Source organism: Urocitellus parryii, chromosome 8, assembly GCF_045843805.1.
Source record: "Urocitellus parryii isolate mUroPar1 chromosome 8, mUroPar1.hap1, whole genome shotgun sequence".
NCBI classification, from domain to species: domain Eukaryota; kingdom Metazoa; phylum Chordata; class Mammalia; order Rodentia; family Sciuridae; genus Urocitellus; species Urocitellus parryii.
In genome coordinates this window covers 42,173,154-42,191,302 of record NC_135538.1, presented here as the reverse complement: position 1 = coordinate 42,191,302, position 18,149 = coordinate 42,173,154, and the positions used below count along the sequence as shown (strand labels likewise).

The 18,149-nt window shown below is 32.4% G+C and overlaps 1 protein-coding gene across 1 annotated transcript in view; it reads right to left on the bottom strand.

Moving 5' to 3' along the window:
* The window catches only part of Tbc1d32 (TBC1 domain family member 32), a 195,664-nt gene that overhangs the window by 19,443 nt on the left and 158,072 nt on the right, over positions 1 to 18,149 (bottom strand). The window contains exons 29-32 of the mRNA XM_026394083.2: positions 6,204 to 6,273; positions 4,410 to 4,525; positions 3,448 to 3,602; positions 439 to 579 (exon numbers count right to left, since the gene is read on the bottom strand). Of these exons, the coding sequence (XP_026249868.2) occupies positions 439 to 579; positions 3,448 to 3,602; positions 4,410 to 4,525; positions 6,204 to 6,273 (482 nt within the window). The remainder of the gene's footprint in view (positions 1 to 438; positions 580 to 3,447; positions 3,603 to 4,409; positions 4,526 to 6,203; positions 6,274 to 18,149) is intronic.

Genomic DNA, 18,149 nt, shown 5'->3' with positions numbered 1-18,149 from the left:
AAAACATGAAACTTTCCCAGATCCCAAGTCAGGAACAAAGGCTGAAACACAGGTTAATCAGCTGGGCTTTCTTGTTAGATAAGACACAGTATCTCACACACCAGACACTCCATGTTGATAAGAATCCTTGACCTCTTCTACCTCAGTTAATCCTTATATAACCCTTATTATTGCTGTTAAGAAAGCATTATCACCACTTTTAAAAAGCCTTCATGTCATCAGACTTTCAGAAAGTCTATGCCCTGAAGCAGAAACTAAACTCAAAATCTGTGACTGCTAGGAATGTACTAAAAAGCAAACCTACAATAAGCATGGGAAGGAAAATAGTTAAGAGATTTAAATATATATTTTTATTAAATGTATTTTCTACATTTGAAGAAAATGGAATTTTCTTTAAAGACACTAATGTTTGAAGTTGAAGACATGTTTTTGGATTACCTGTGATGGTGCAAAACCAGACATGTGAAAAGCTGAACACACCAGGGGCACCTCAGCCTTCAGTAACATTTCAACATAGTGAGTGCTGCAAAAATATATTGGATGGATGCCAGATTCTATGGTGTCAATAGGTAGATACTTCTGCATAAAAAGAGAAATTGAGAATATAAATAATTTAAGATAATCAACCATACACTTAAGTAAATCTTTTTCTTTTGCATGAATTGCTGCTTTCAAAATTTATGTGGTGATATAACAAGTTATTTCAGTGATTTTAATAGTGTGAGTTAAAAAGTCAGAATTTTAAACATTCAGAAAGAATAAATCTCAATAAAGGCAGGGTTATATACCTTTCTAAGATTCAGGAATAAAATTAAAACTTTGTAACTTTGGTAACTTTAATCCTTGTGGAAAAATGAGGATGGGTGTTGAAGTAATAAGTGAACATATGTGGGAGTAAATTGTAATAAAATACATGCTAATAAGAAGTGTATTTTGGTATGTTTAAAACTTTTGGCTTTTGTCCAATGATTTTATACAAAAAAGTTGTAGTCAGCTCTTGGGATGTCCAATAGACGTACCCTTTTAGTAGTTGATAGTAATCCAAAGCTGGGCTTGAATTAATAATAACCCAAATTTGGAACTCATTATAATAAGTTCACCTCTCAAACTGGGTAGAATGCCAAGTGTATCCAAAGTTCTTGGGTAACCATTTTGAAAACAACTTTCATTTTATAATTATGTGTATACTTATATGTTACATATGCATATTAACATACACAGACACATTTTTAGAATGTGCATTTTTCATCAATATCTTCTTAAAGTTGGTTATTTTTTAATTTAGTTCTTAGATATAATTCATCATTGTAAACAATCAATAATGTTTTATCTACTGTTATTATAAATCCAACATCTACTCACAATAATAATTTAGCAAAGAGTATTAAACTTGAAGATATAATTTGGTATCAATAATATCTACCCAGACGACAAATTAAATGAATAAAAAGTTGGATACTCAAATTCGATTTGAAGACTTTACATTAAGAGAATGTCAAAAACATATTTTATTTTCTTACCCTTAATGGACAACTCTTGCTTATAAATAGTTTTGATAAATGAAATCTAACATTTTAAATTAAAACAAATCAAATTCATATGTTATATAATAGTTAAAAGTATGGAGGGTTTTTTTTTTTTCCTAACTTTATTGGTAAGGTGCTTTTAGGATTTGGTTGGAATTATATACTAAAGTTTCTGAAGTCACCAAGTTGATTTATTAGTGGTTTTCCTATTCTGTCATTTATCATCATAAATCATGATGAATTATTTTATATTTCATAAATATATATTTGTAGAAATATATGCTGTATATAGAAAAGTTTAATAATTTTATTTTAATAAAATATTAAAATAAAACCTCAAAAACTTATCAGTAAAACAGTAGCTTATAAGATACTAGAAAGTAAGATAATATGAAGCAAAGAGTTAATAAAACAAGTTTAGTGATTAATAATGAAAGACATATACTTAAAAATGAAACACAAAAATCAGCTTTTAATTCCAGTATATCTAGTTCTAATAAGTCAAGTTTTCCTGACACATTAAGAAATATCTACTTCCTATGTTGCTATGGAAGTTAAATAAAAAGATCCTATTAGAGCTAAAATTCTTCAATCCAACACACACTGATCCAATCCAGTCATCCATCCTTGGGAATCTAAGGGCAGGGATGGGTCATTCTTTATAAACACAATAAATTGGTTCATTGTAGTTAATTCATAATCACGTAAAGGATAAATAGAAAAGTTTGAATATTTTTCCAAAATTTCGATCCAGTAATTCTAGAAAATATAAATCTTTGTCCTCTTCTCTAGAAAAATGTAATTTTCAAATATGAATAAGATTTAAAGTTACATATAAGAAAGGGTTTTGGGAATTATTTAGATTAGACAGAAATATGTATATGTAGATGTATATATATATATATATATATATAATAAAAAATAAATATTTTCATTTAACTCCACATAGCCCTTAGCTTATTAACCTTGGCTGCCAAGTGATTTCCTGTTCATAAACATGTCATGGAAAAGATTAGGGAAGCCTTAGTTTAGCTGATGTAGTAGGCAGCATCCCCCAGGTGCACATCATCACAATATTAAATAAATAAATGAAATAAACAGAAGCAGTAGTAAATTAACTAAGGAAAAGACTTTACAGTAATCTGAGTTCTCATAAGAATAGTAAATTCTTTCAAAACATACTACAATACTTCAATAAAAACTCAGTATGGATTTCCAAAATGTACATAAGATGGTTCTTTACCTCTATAAAGTATTTGTAATATCTACATAATAAATTATTTTCTCATACTGTAATTTAACTATCATGAGCCTTTAAATAAAAATATCCATTCAATACTTTTCTGGTATCTAGAATATGAGTAATATAATTTATTAAACAATAAGTTTATAATAACTAAACATTATTTGATTTAAACATATATTTTATTATCTTTTTTCTATTCCATGAAAGTGCATCTATTATCATTGCTTTCATTCATTTACCATTAGATAAAACATCAAATATTTGAGAGCATGTCAAATATTTATCTTCAATCAGTCAAAGCATTCAAGTAGGAAAATGAATATAAATTATAGAAGCTCTTTACAAATAAAACATTCCAGTATTTTAAAATATGATGTTTCTTAAAATATCAAACTGTCCTTTAAAAATAGGGCAGCTCTTAGTAAAAGAGCTAAGGAACAGAGGCACATGACTATAATTCTAACTACTATGGAGGCTGAGGCAGGAAGATGGCAACTTGGCAACCAGCCTGGGCAACTTAGCAAGACTCTGTCTCAAAATAAAAAATTTAAAAAGGGCTGAGAATGTAGCTCAGTAGTACAACACTTGCCTAGCATGCTTGAGACCCTGGGTTCAATTCTCAGTACCACAAAGCATAAACAAACAAAACAATACAAATGAAAATTAAAGTCTTACAGAAATATGTAGTCTTGGCAACCAAAGGAAAGCAGAGGTCAGAAGCTTGGAGAACTGCTGAAGAAACTGTAATGTTTTCTCTTTATCCCCCAACATTATCATGAACAGAGAAGATACAAACCAATCATGGCCAGCATAATTGCCTTGCAGGCAGACTAGAGAACATAGTTAAGGAACTATTGCAATATCTCACAAGATGAAATTTACGACGACATAAATATTCATTTCCTGGATCTCTATCAGGAAAGAGATGCTAATGATATGCAGTACTCATTTATAAGCTATTTAAATAAAATTAATTTATTAATCACTTGCATAATCACTATTTCAATATATCATCTGCTTGGAGGTAAAATAAATGGCTTTGTGAAAATTCACTTGTTCTTCTTGAAGAGTATCACCCTTGGGCTGGGGACACAGTTTAGTTGGTTGAGTGCTTGCCTATCATGCACAAAACCCTGGGTTCAATCCCCAGCAACACACACACACACACATCCTGTCTGTAGTTATCCGCGCAATGACTAGCATAACCAAATAGAATATCCTATTAAAATGTAATCTATAGATTTCTATAATTCAGTAATGCAAATAGTTTGTATATTTTTTTCTTCAAGTCAAACTCCATTTCTGAACAATCACAAATTCAAATGAAGCAATAAATGGATATAGTTACAAAAAAGCAACCTTTCTTATTCTGTATCTAAGAAACTTATTTTTAAAATGTTTTTAAATGACTCTGAAAATGCATCCTAATGACTATTCAGCTTAAGATTCAATGAGTATGCCTGAATATAATGATTACGATTCAGTTTTATAAAATGAATGTTTCAAATACAGATATATGAGTCACTATTATAGCTTAAAGAATTATTTTACCATAAATGTATTAAGGCAGTCCATCAAATAACATAAAAAGTATATGAAGAAAGTTCAACTATTGTGAATTCACTAGAAAAGGATATGAAGAGAAGATTTTACAGGAGCTTGCTGCTGTTTCAGGAATCTCTCACAGTGCTTTAAAACCAAGGCAAGATCATTTTCTGCACCATCTTTTAATAAGTTGAGGAACTTACCATACCTACATTAAAAACCCATAAAAGTATAAAATTAAAAAATATCAGACTCTTTGATGTACATTTATTTTTTGATACCCATCTAAGTGTATTTCCCTTGAGATTTCAAGGGATTAAGATTTCAAAATTCTACTTTTAGCCTAAAAATACTACAGAACACTTAAGACCAGCTCTCATATATGTTCTTGATACTTATGATATACTTGAAAAAAGCAGTATAAACTTGGTAATACTGATAACTTTATAGGAAGATGAAACTGTAATAAGAACATAAAGTGATGATTCCCTGTTGATGAAAAGTAGAATACAGACATTTTTTTTCTTGAATATAATCTAAGACAAGAAATACTGACAGGTTAGATTTATAGAATGTTAAATCTACAAATAAATCTGAAGGTCATTTTGTCCAATGGCCCCAAATGGAGGTGTACTTCTACCAGGGATCTCTTTGGACATTTATAGGGATATTTTTTAATTGAAAACTGAGAGAGGTTTAACTATTCTTCAGTGAGCAAGTTCCAGGAGGTTAGACTTGCAACAGTTATGCATAACAAGTTGTCCATGTCCTAGGATTTTTAAGAATATAAAAGCTGTCTATAATTATCTGAAACTGTTTTATATAAACACCTCTATTTTAAATACATGTTAATTTAACTGTGTTAACCAAGGAAAAATAGTACAAGTGCTTTGTGTGAAAACTTAATATGACTTGCTTATCACTATGGGCAGTGTCTTTGCTAATGGCAACACTTTTTATGGTTTTAGGCACCAAAACATAATCAGTCTGTATTTGTTACACCACTGTCTCAATGATTCTATGTGTGGATGCTGGCTATCTTATATAGCAGTATAATCAAACAAGCATTACAATTCCCTTTCCATTTATATCCTACAAATAAGATAGAGTTAAAATAATGTGACTAGTTTGCTTATATTATCTACAGATTCCATTTCAGAATAGAAATACAGCACTACAAAATATTTATAAAACAAGTGGACACAGAGTCACATAACAATCAAGAGTGTTACATGCCCTATGTTTTACAGTTGAATGAACTAGAATTAATGCCATCATTTTCATCAAACTGTGAATTTAGAAAACACTCAGCCTAGTTAATAGCTCTCACATATGCCTTGTATTTGATTTTGAAGATGACCCTATAATTAAAATGGGATTGTTAAAATCCTCATTTAATAAGCAATAAAAGGAGGTATCAGTGACTCAGTCGCTAAAACCAAATTCATGATCTAGCATGCCATTTCTTTTGAAAATTACAATTTGAACACTAAAACTACAATTTTGGTTATTCATTTTAACTTCTCTATCCTGAAGGTACTTTTGTACTCATCACCATAGCTTTACAATTACAACTAATCATATTTTAGAAAATGGTATGATTATGCTACTAATGTGCTGATTTTTACAATGCTATTTTTTGGGAAAAGCTGATAGTCATAGAGGCTTAAACACACTCTAATTAGCCTCTGGAATAAAAATGTACTGTAACTGTCTTACAGGAAGAGGTAATTTAATCATGTGCCAATAGCCTCAAAGATAAAGTTATTATTTCCTGGATAACTCCACACTTGAAGTATAGGAAATAGCTGGTTGTTAAATATCATTAAACACATATCAGGCAGATGAATTCTAGGGATGCACAAGGAAGATATTTTCCTATATACCTGACAGTCATTGTAATACCAAGCTGCTGCACAGATGAAAGACTTTCATTCTTCACATTTGCATCAGTAGCTAAAAACAATAGAAAACTGAGTTATAAAAATGTATAAAATTATGCACAATAATATTTTAATTGAAAATTGATGAAAGCAATATTTTTACATATTTTAATATGAATTTTGAAAACACTGATGAATTTGTTCTTCTAAGCACTATTATCTTTACAAAGGAATCATCATGAAACATTTTTACATAATTTTTCTCCTATTAAAAAAAAGCATTTAGGGGGGCTGGAGTTGTGCCTTGGCAGTAGAGCACTCGCCTAATGGGTTCAATCCTTAGCACACATAAAAATAAATAAATAAAACCAAAGGTATTATGTACAACTAAAAGAAATAAACATTAAAAAAAACATTTAGGGGCTGGGGCTGTGGCTCAGGCGGTAGCGCGCTTGCTTGGCATGCGTGCGGCCCGGGTTCGAACCTCAGCACCACATACCAACAAAGATGTTGTGTCTGCCAAGAACTAGAAAATAAATATTAAAAATTCTCTCTCTCTCTCTCTCTCCTCTCTCACTCTCTCTTTAAAAAAAAAAAACATTTAGGAGCATATTAAATATAAAATGACTTAATAGTTTTAAAACGATCTATTTCACTTGGCTATAAACAAAAGGGCCAAACAAAAAAGCCATTAACCTAAAGATGATGTAGAAATATTATCTTTTCATTGTACAATACATATGTAAGATTTTGAATGATAAATATAAGCATTGTGTCTCATTCCCTCCTAATACTTGCATTTAAATCTTTCAGTAACCAGTGTTTCACTATGGGCAGTCTCTTTGCTAATGGCAACACTTTTTATGGTTTTAGGCACCAAAACATAATCAGTCTGTATTTGTTACCACCATTTTCTCAATGATTCTATGTGTAAAATGACAATGTATGAGGGTGAAGTGGCTTCTTCGGGCAGGCCAAATTTTCTTTTTGGAGTAGTTGTGACCAACTACCAAAAGTGAAAAAGGATTGTGTCATATGGGGGACATCGAGAGGCCAAAAGTTTGGACTGGTTCTTGAAACCATTGGTGCAGAAGTTAACAGTGAACATTCAAAAGCATCACTAAATAGTATTCAGTATTTAACTGAAACAATTAAGGGAAACATTGAGTATCAGTTTTCTACAAAATGACAAATTTTGTGAAACTGGTGATTAGTTTCCTTCATTACTTACACATTGATATATCTCATACTACCAACAGAATCTATTTCGATTGTACATTTATTCCTTTAAATAAATTCTTTCTGATACAGTAAGTATGGAACACCATACAAGAATCTATGGGGGATAAAAGACAAATCATACATACTTTCCATGTAGTGTCATAGACAAACTGTATATAGAAATAAATATAATAAGGGCAATTTAGATATTCTTATTTTTCCTTTAACTATTAATAGTTATAGTTGTAGACAATATTGAAAAGAAACATACAGGAAGGTCTCATGCACCCTTTACCCATACTCCCCCACCAATACTAACACCTTACATAACACTAAGGTATAGTATCAGTATTAGGAACCAGTTGTTATGATTTAGATGTGGAGTCCCCCCAAAACTCACAATGAGACAATGCAAGAAGGTTCAGAGGAGAAATGATTAGGTTGTAAGATTCTTAACCCAATCAGCAATTTAATACCCTGATAGAAATTAAACTGCGTGGTAACTGGAGTGGTGGGATGTGTCTGGAGGAGGTGGGAACTCGGGCATGGCTTTGGGTAAATATTTGTATCTGGTAAGTGGACTCTCTCTCTGCTTCCTGATCACCGTGATGTGAGCTGCTTCCTTCTGCCACCCTCTCCTACCATGATGTTCAGCCTCACCTTAAGCCCTGAGGAAGGGAGCCAACTTTCTGTGGACTAAGAGCTCTGAATCTGTGATCCCTCAAATAAACTTTCCTCCTCTACAGTTGTGCTGGTAGGATGATTTAGTCACGGCAACAAAAAAGCTGACTAAAACAGTGACAGTGGTATAATTCACAGAGTTTATTCATACTTTTAGAGTTACACATTCACTCGTATATGTGTGTGTGCATGAGTGTATACTTTTAAGTAAATTTATTATACTTGTATCGTTGTGTGACCATCACCACAAACAAGATATAGAACTGTACCATCACTCGAAGGCTCCTTTGTGCTACTCCTTAATGGCCATACCTCCTTCTCCCTACCATAACCCCTGGCAAATGATGATATCTAAAGATATTGAATATTTTTTCACATATTTCTTGGTCATTTGTACTTGTTTGATAAAGATGTTTTAAAACCTTAAGTGGTAGAGGAATGACACAGATAAAGTGTTATGTGAACATTAAGATATTATTTCCAGCTTATTAGAAGGAAGGTATTTGAGTTAAACCTAAAAATATAGATAGACTGCTTTAATAGGAACCACTCACAGTTCCAGGGAAACCAAACTGGTAGGTGAATTTTCTTTTTTTACACAAAAATAAAACAAATAAAAATAAGCTCAAAAACTTCAACTAAAAAAAGGTGCCCAGTTAATTATATGATAAACTACATCTGAGTTTTATTTAGACTGGAATGCAATCTTAGCAGTACTGTCACATTTTGTCTATATGACAGGAGTTGGGCTATTTACATAACTTAGAATATCTTGTTATTTTTATTTCTCACTGTGCTAACAACAGATGAACCTACTTTTCTAAGGGAGGATACCAGTTCTGCCCTTATCCTAGTAAAAGATCCTAATCCTATAGCAACAGAGTAAAGCATGGAGGGCTATTTAATGTCTTCTAAAAATGTTTTTAACTGGAGTGAGCTCAGAAAATTTTCTCCATATTAAATGGCCTATGAGGTTCCCTAGAACTCCAGAAGAAAGCAATTAATCATTCATATAGGGAGAGAGAAGAAAGAAGATTGCTAAACTTGGCTTTATTCCATTTATATGAATCAATTATTCTGCTTCTTTTCCTGCATAGTTTAAAAAAGAAAACAAAAACAAAAAAAGGCTGTTCTGAGTTTCCATTCCTTGGTGTCAAACATATATATTAGTATATCATATACTATTCTTATTCTCAGAGTGATTTGGTCATTTTTCAAAATTATTAATCATTATTCATATATTAACCATAATCTCAAATTTTCAGTCTTAATACAATAGCATTTTTAAACTTTAGCCATAAATTAAACACAGTTTCATCAATACCACTACAATGTAATAAGATTTAAGTTCATGTGGGTAGTGAACAAGGAGTTCTTTTAGTTTTCACACCTGAATCTGCTCATGGTGATTCTGTATATTAGGCCATACCAAACTTTAGCTTTCCAGGTTTAACTAATGTAAAATTTTAGTACTCTATTATTGGTGACACTGGTTGATTTTGCAAAAATTAAATAGTTTTAAGAATAAAACTTGTGACTAAATGTTCTTATAGCCGTGAAACAGACATCCTATCAATTACCATAATATGATACAGTGAGAACAATGTGATTTCTATAGGGTATTTCCAGAACATGTTTAAGTTGGATTAGATAATAATATTAGAAGTCTAGTACATATAAAATTATGTTATTAAGCATAAGAAATAAAACCTCACTATATATATATCTGAGGGCTTGTAATAATACTGATGTTTCTCTCTGAACAGCAGAGGAAGGATGTCCGCTGGGTGGAGAAGGGTGCCAAAAAAGGGATTCCCAGCGTCAAGTGTTCTGTGGATCACAGTGGCATGCAACAGAGGACACTGACTTCCACATTAGTGAAGAATGGGGTTAAGTTAAGGAACAAGAGATGTTTCCCAAAGGGACTGTGCAACTGAAACTTACATAAGGATCAGGTTCTTACACTTTTTTCAGGGTAATCTAGTTGTGAGGCCTGAGATAAGTTCTTTCACTTTTCTAGAGTTGTATAACTAATTTCCAAGTACTATTCCACTTCAATGTTTATGATTTTATCTTTAGAAGAAAAGCAGCTCTGTACATTTAAATAGATCATAATTCTTAATTATAACTGTGCATCAAAATGTCCTGAGGAATGTTTTAAAGGTAAAAATAAACATAGTGTACTCTAGATTACTGAATCAGATTGCAAAGGGTGAAAATCCTGTCATTTGTATTTTTAAAGGCCTCTATAGCTGTACTTTGTGCACTAAAGTTGAGATCCACACTTAGAAGAACAAGAGTGAAATTTAGATACAGTTACAACTGGATAGTGATACCCAACTAGATAAATTTCACTTTAACAAAAGTTCCAGCTACATTCTCAAAAAATGGCTGTGTGTGTGTGTGTGTGTGTGTATGTATGTATGTATATTCTGGGGACTGAATACAGGGCCTCAAGCATGCTAAGCACACACACATTTATCCCATTTTGCAAGTTCTATCTTTGTATTGTTTATGAACATAGGCCATAAATGTTTAACAAATAAAGATAAACTCATAAATAATTTTACATCTATTTGTTAAACCTCATAGGCCATAAATGTTTAACATTCTATTAGTGAGCTTCAACTCCAACCTTCAAAAGGGCTTCTAAATGAAAAAATAAATTAAAGTTAAAGGATACCAAAACAAACATCTAATATCCATATTTTAAAAATCACTAGTGATAAACAGATGTAAATAACTTTAGTATGAATAAAATGCTACAGAAATGGAAAAAAAAATAAAGTTTCCTAAATAAGAAAAAAAAGGAAAATAAATAAAGACTTAAAGGTACATATTAAAGGAGATACTTCAAGTTTTAAATTGTGTTCAATATACATTATGATAACTTATCAACCAATATTGGATTACAAAAGTTCAGTGAAAGAAATTTATTATATATAAACTGGATGAAATGCAATGTATAAAGGAGGAGTTAACATCTTCAGAAGTAAAACAAAACTTAAAATGAGTAAGTAAAAGTCAATGATAAAATATGGATATTTTCTAAAAATTCTGACAAATACCTATGTTTGGCAACCAATAATTTACTGATGTATGTACAATAGTGTGTGGGATACACAATAGGTACTTAATAGACACTGAGTAGATGAATGAACAAATGTCCCATGAAGCAACAAAAGAAACTATACTTTCATTATGAAATTAGAAGAAAGGTAGAGGAAAAAACAAAAAATATTTCCTGAAGTAACAAATAGAAGAAATAACTCCCGCTCCCTGAAGTCATTTTGAAAAGTATAAGCTGTTAAGAAAGGGTTAATCAAACAATGACACCTATAGCATCATACCACACTTACTTAACAATGCTTAATTCAACCTAAGATACCACTAACAGGTAATAGATGGAAAAGAGATCCCTCTCCTTCACCCTGCACTAAAGTCAACTCAAAGTGGATCAAAGACCTAGGAATAAATCAGAAAATTTGCAACTGCTTCAAGAGGACACAAAGGTAACACTCCAACATATAGGCATAGGCAGCAACTTTCTCAATAGGAATGCTACAGCCCAGTAAATAATACCAATAATCAAAAATTGAGATGGGGGCTGGGGATGTGGCTCAGCGGTAGCGCGCTCGCCTGGCATGCGTGCGGCCCGGGTTCGATCCTCAGCACCACATACCAACAAAGATGTTGTGTCCGCCAAGAACTAAAAAATAAATATTAAAAATTCTCTCTCCTCTCTCTCTCTCTCTCTCCTCTCTCACTCTCTCTTTAAAAAAAAAATTGAGATGGTATTAAATTAAAAAGCTTCTGCATAGCAAAGAGAACAATACAAAGAGAGAACTTGCAAAATGAGATAAATCTTGGCCAACTACTCTTCAGACACAGGATTAATATCTAGAATGTGTAAAAAATTAAAAAAAAATAAAAACCTCAACACAGATGCACACAAAAACAATGAACCCATTCAATAAATCAGAAAATTAACTAAACAGACACTTCTTAAAAGTACAAATGGCTAACAATACATGCTATAATCTTCAACATATCTAGCCATCAGAGAAATACAAATCAAACTACACCAATATTTCACCTCATTATAATTAAAATGGCTATCATCAAGATTACAGCTTGTGAATATGAAGGAAACAAAGGAACTCACAAGCACTATTGGTGGAAATGTAAATTAGTATGACCACTATGTATATCAATATGAAGGTTCCTCAAAAATCTAGGAAGGGAACCACCATATGAACCAGCTACACCACTCCTCAATGTTTTTATCCAAAGGAATTAAAATCATACTACAGAGATGCATTCATAGCCATGCTAAGCAGCCCAAGCCATGGTAACCAGTCATGGATCCAGTCTAGGTGTCCATGAACAGATGAATGGCTAAACATTTGCAGGAAAAATGGATGAAACTGGATAGTATATGTTAAGCAATATGAGCCAGACTCAGAAAGTCAAAGGTCCTATGTTTTCTGTCATATGTAGAATATAGAGAAAAAAATATGAAAAGAAAAAAGGGATCTTACAAAAATCAAAGAAAGACCAGAGGAAAGGGATCAGGGAGAGGGTAGAGGGACTGAAATTGATCAAATTATGTGTATATGCAAATATGCCACAATGAAACCCACTATTCCATATAGTTTAATATGCACCAATAAAAAGACACCGCTAATATAAAATCATAATTTTTGAAATAACCTACCATAATTAATGGTAAGTATAATAGTCTCAGAATAAAATAAGTGAACAAAATTTACTAGATATGGACTGCAATTGCTCACTCTGGTAATGCATTCTACTCTATTTTGGGTTTGCAAAGCTAGCACACAGAGCACTGGTAGAAGAAATTAAATGTATTCTGCCTGGCACTTGGCTAATGGTGTGGAAAAAAATAAATTTTCAGAAGAGTAAAGAATTTCTCCACTGGAGGACAAATCCGTGGTTGGAGAAGCAGTTACTGCTTGGCTGCTTACTGACTCTCCTGAAGCCCTGCACTATCTGTCATAAAGTCAGAGAACTCTCACCGCCCAAAGAAAATTCAGTACATTTCCTCCTTTCTCCTTCCTTCCCCAAAGGCAGTCTGCAGGTTCTGTTGCTTCTTTCTTAATATGTAGTTTTACTCATCCATTTTATTCAATTTTCGGTGTCATAAAATTCAATACCTTGTGACCAAGCTACCATAAGCATCTAAGCCTCCTAACTGGTAAAGTCAGTGTTATTTGGAAAAAGTATTACACTTTACACATCTCAATTATGCAATTACCCTTGCCTGGAAGACTCTTCTGTTTCTTTCAGTTCTAATGTCCCCAAAACCAGTTCAAGTACCATTCTTACAGCTCAGTTCTTGCTTCCTCCTCTCATATTCCATGATGGCACCAGTCAACACTGAGGACCCTTTCCTCTCGACACATGCAGCACTTACAACAAAATCACTCACTGATAAAAACAATCAAATAACATATGCATAAGCACTAGCACATTGCTGGACACAAAGTTGCCAGCTGAAAATGTCAGTTCCTCTGCTGTTGGGAGCTGTGAATTAATCACTACTTAAAAATAAGTAACCCTAGACCAGTGAGTTGCCTGTCCTGGGAATCTTTTGGTGCAATGGTACTGAGAGAAAAGCTCAATTGCAGATGACTCTTGTTGGTAAACAGAATTCCATGCTTGTCATGGAATTCACTAGTTCAAAATCCTTGAATTCAAATATCAGCTGCCCAGAGGTAGAAGAGATTGGTATAAATTAATAAGCCCCAACTAAGCTGTTTTGCTTACAACTTCCTTCTGTTTACCTCAAAAAGCCTTTTAAAAAATGATTTTAAAAAATATGACAGCAGAATGCATTACAATTCTTATTATATATATATATATATATACCACAATTTTTCATATCTCTGTATATATATATATATATATATATATATATATATATATATATATAAAGTATGTTGACACCCAATTTTAACACTGAGATTCTTTGATGTTTAAAACTTTTATAATATATATGTAGATCCTCCCTCTTGGTTGGATCAGACCCCACCAGGGCTGATTCACCCACTCAGTCCCACTTTTCACCTAAAATTGAGTATTTGTCTTTATTTTAAATAATTATTTACTTTCCCACTGCCTGTGTTTGGAAAACAATTCACTTGCTGTGCAGGTCATGGCAATACTCTGCATTTCTTTATTTTCTCTTTTACTATATGTAGTATAAATCAATAGTAGCCCTTATTGAAGACAGGTTCATATCAGCCATCGTCTTGCAATTATTAAGCATTGGGCTTTACTCACAAACATGTTTCATAAACATGAGATAAAGGGATATATTTGCTTACTCTTCAAAGAAAGTGTAAATGGTTTGTAATTGTATATATTAAATCTAAAACCTGTATTGTAAAAGTCAGAAGGTAAAACAATGCAAAATTTTCTGACATTTTTGAGCTAGCTTGCATCTAGAAGAAAAAGAAGGTAAAGTTACAATATCTACAACCCTGAAAGGGCTATTTAACTTATTATATCAAAGAACCATTTATAATAAGAAAAAATACCTGACTGATTCCAGAAAGATGAACTGATGAAAAATAACTAACATCAATTAAGATTTGGAAAGGTACTATATGATATACAAACTGCAAATGTGCAAAAGTTTATTTGTTCTTTCTTCTTTCTTTAAGGGGATAAAAAGCCAAACTAATTTGTTTTTTTCCAGATTTGCAAATTTTATAATGGACTAAAGTCCTGAGGGAGCTAACAACAGATGGATGATTGTGTTATTCTAATTTGGACTACCTTAGGGTTTAGAGAGCTGTCATTTTCAAAAAGACAATCAATTTCTCATTTCAAGAAACATGAAAAAAACAGTGATTAATCCAACATTTGCTTTGAAATATCTTTTACATCAAGACATGGTGTTTCCTTATTTAAAGTAAATATAGTAAAAATTTTTAATAGTAAGCCATTGTTCTTTCAGTCCAAAAAAAAAAAAAACATGATGAAAGATGAGGATACCTGAGGCCTTTAGAAGAAAACAACACTAGCAATGAGCTCACCACATAATGATAATAAATATTAAGCAAGAAATAAACAGGAAGCCACTTTATTTTTTTGGCCTTATTCTAAAGTTCTGGTGCTTTGGTGTTCAGCAGGAGCCTTAAAGGAATGTAAATTCACATTCAGTGTTTATCTGCCTACATAACACATTCAACAAATCTAACATAAGATCTTGCTCCACATAATTTAGAGATGTGATAAAGGGTAGTAAATGTGTGCATATTGAGAAAGCTATCAGTCTTGTTGAATATTTTGATAAGATATAGAATATAATTGTAATTTTAGATTATCTAAAGAAAAAAATGCCCCACTAGAACAATGTTCCAAAGAAAACTACAAAAATTTGGAAATTATTATACTTAAATCTAAAAAGATATCCACTCTGGACATGCTCATCTCCATGATTATCACTTCTCCCTCATTTCCTGTTCCCCACAGACATCATGCATGTTTTCAATTAAGTCTTTAGATATACTTGTAAAGTTTTGATTATCCTCATGAATGCATGTCTTCAAAATTTCATCCCAACTGCTGTTTTCTGTGCCTCCCTTTCCACATTTTAAATACAATGATTATGCTTACTTCAGAGTGTTTTTAGGGATAAATGATAAAATATATACCAGTATCTCAATAGACCATCTAATTTATAAGACATGCTCAACAGATAACAATTCTTTTCACCAACTTTAATTTCCTATTTATTTTGACTCATTTCTTTGCTTTCATTCTCTGATAATTTCTTTATCCCTTTCTCATATTTGTATTAAATGTTACTATGCATAAATAGTTATGTTCATTTGTAAATATCAATGTATTCAGAATTGCTATAGAATTTTCCTTGTGTGCATATAGAAGCTTATAAAATAGCAAGTGTATTTAATCAAATGCATATGAAAGATACTAAGGAGTCTGAGACCTAATAAATATTTAAGCTAGACATACACAATATAATAAATATCACAATAGCAATTTAAAGTGAATGCAGTAAGAGCAGAGAGGAAAGGCTTTTACTGGCGAGTAAAAAGTAAAAGATATTTTGCAGTTAAGTTAAACATTAACATATAGGTGTTGTGGGGAGGGAAATGTTTACCTAGAAGAAAGAGGAGCAAAGATTTAGTAAAGTGAAGGCAGTGCTGGGTTTGGGCATGGATGGGTATTGAGAGGAAGGATGAGCCAGACTGGAAGTATATTTGATTTTTAAATTTTTTTCTTTTTATGGAAATATGATTATTATAGAATATCTATCCAACATAAATAAGACATATTTAAATGATGGTTCCTGCATACATACCTTACTATGCTAGTACATAGTAAGGTATAATATCACGTCACCTGATGGGACGAGAAGCAATCACCCTTTATGATCTACTGTCATGCATCTATGCTCTTTCTCTTATCTTCTCCACTCTCTTCATTCACTGCCCTTAAGTACCAGATGTTCATTGTTTGTAAATTTCAGTCCTCCACTTTATCCTTTACAGTTACTTAATAATCTTCCTAAGGTACAGATGAATCAAGTAAAGATTCTGCTCAGAAACTGTATTTAACAAGCAATAGAGTAACCCATTTTAAACTCTTTGACACAGTATATAAAGCCCTCCCCTTTCATTCTTTTACCTCTTTGATATGGCAAACATTTACTGACATTATTATTCCAGTTGCAGAGGATAACACTGATGGTAAGACACAAAAACTACAGTATAGAACAATCAGACATTAGGTCAGAATATGAGAAAGAAATGACAATCAGATGTGTTATTTAGTGTATATGCCGAGTCTATGGTTTTAGTAATTTGTATTTTCAGCTCCCATCTTTCCTCTCAACTTCAGATTCACATACCTATTCATGTATGAAGTATGCCTATTTGAATGTCTAATAAGTATCCACAACATAGCATAAAAGCAAAAACCAGCTTCAAAATATCCCCCAACAAGCAGGTTCATTCCCCTTTCTTCTTCATCTCACAGTATATTTGTTCTATCCTCCAAGAAGCTCAGAACAATCGCTTAAGAGTCTTTTTTGATTCCTTCTTTTCTCCCAAACCCCATATTCAACCTGTTACTCAATCCTGTTGGTGTCATCTTCAAAATACACCCCAAAATCCAAGCACTTTTTATTGTCTCCACTACTGACATTCTCAGCTGAGTCATCACAATTTTTCATCTGGATCTTTTCAGTAGCACCGTAACTTATCTCCCCACTTTAGCCCTTTGTCATCCCCTTTAGTCTTTTCTCAATACAGTAGCCATAGTAAACTTATAAAATGTAAATCAGCATGTCATTCATATGTTCAAAACCCCACAATAATTTTCAAGACCCTAGAACACTCTCTCCTCTCTGATATTAACACCATCAAACTTCCTTTTACTCCTTTCCAGATTAAGTAGTCTTCTTCATGCCATTTGAGAAGAAATCTCTTACCTTGAAAATACTCACAGATCTTTCTCCCACTTCTCCTCCTGGTTGTGGATTAAAAATTACAAGATTGATAAAACCTTGTGTAAATGCTATTATACTGAAACTACCACTCCAACTAGCACTTCCTGTTCCTTATCTTGTTGTGTTTTTCTCATTTATCACCATACTAGTTGACATACTGAACATTTTATTTATTTCTATCTTCCCACCAGAAGATGAAGTCTATGAGGGCAATATTTTTCTCATGATTCCTGCTGGCATCCCAACAATTTAAAAAATGCTAGTACATAGTAAGGTATAATATCTATTTGAGGAATAAATGAATATGTGGGTATTAATATATGTGTAAAAGAATAGTGTTCTTGAAAAACAACCATGAGGTATGCAGAGAAAGTGATGATGCTAGAGGGGAAAAAAAAAGGGCAGGAAAATGTAAGGCCTGGAGCACCATGGGAGGCTTAGACCCTACGTAGTGATAAAGGGTAAATTCTAAGGGGTACTAAGTGGGTCAGATTTGCACTTCAAAGTTCACTGTACGAGCAGTGTAAAGAATACCTTTGAGA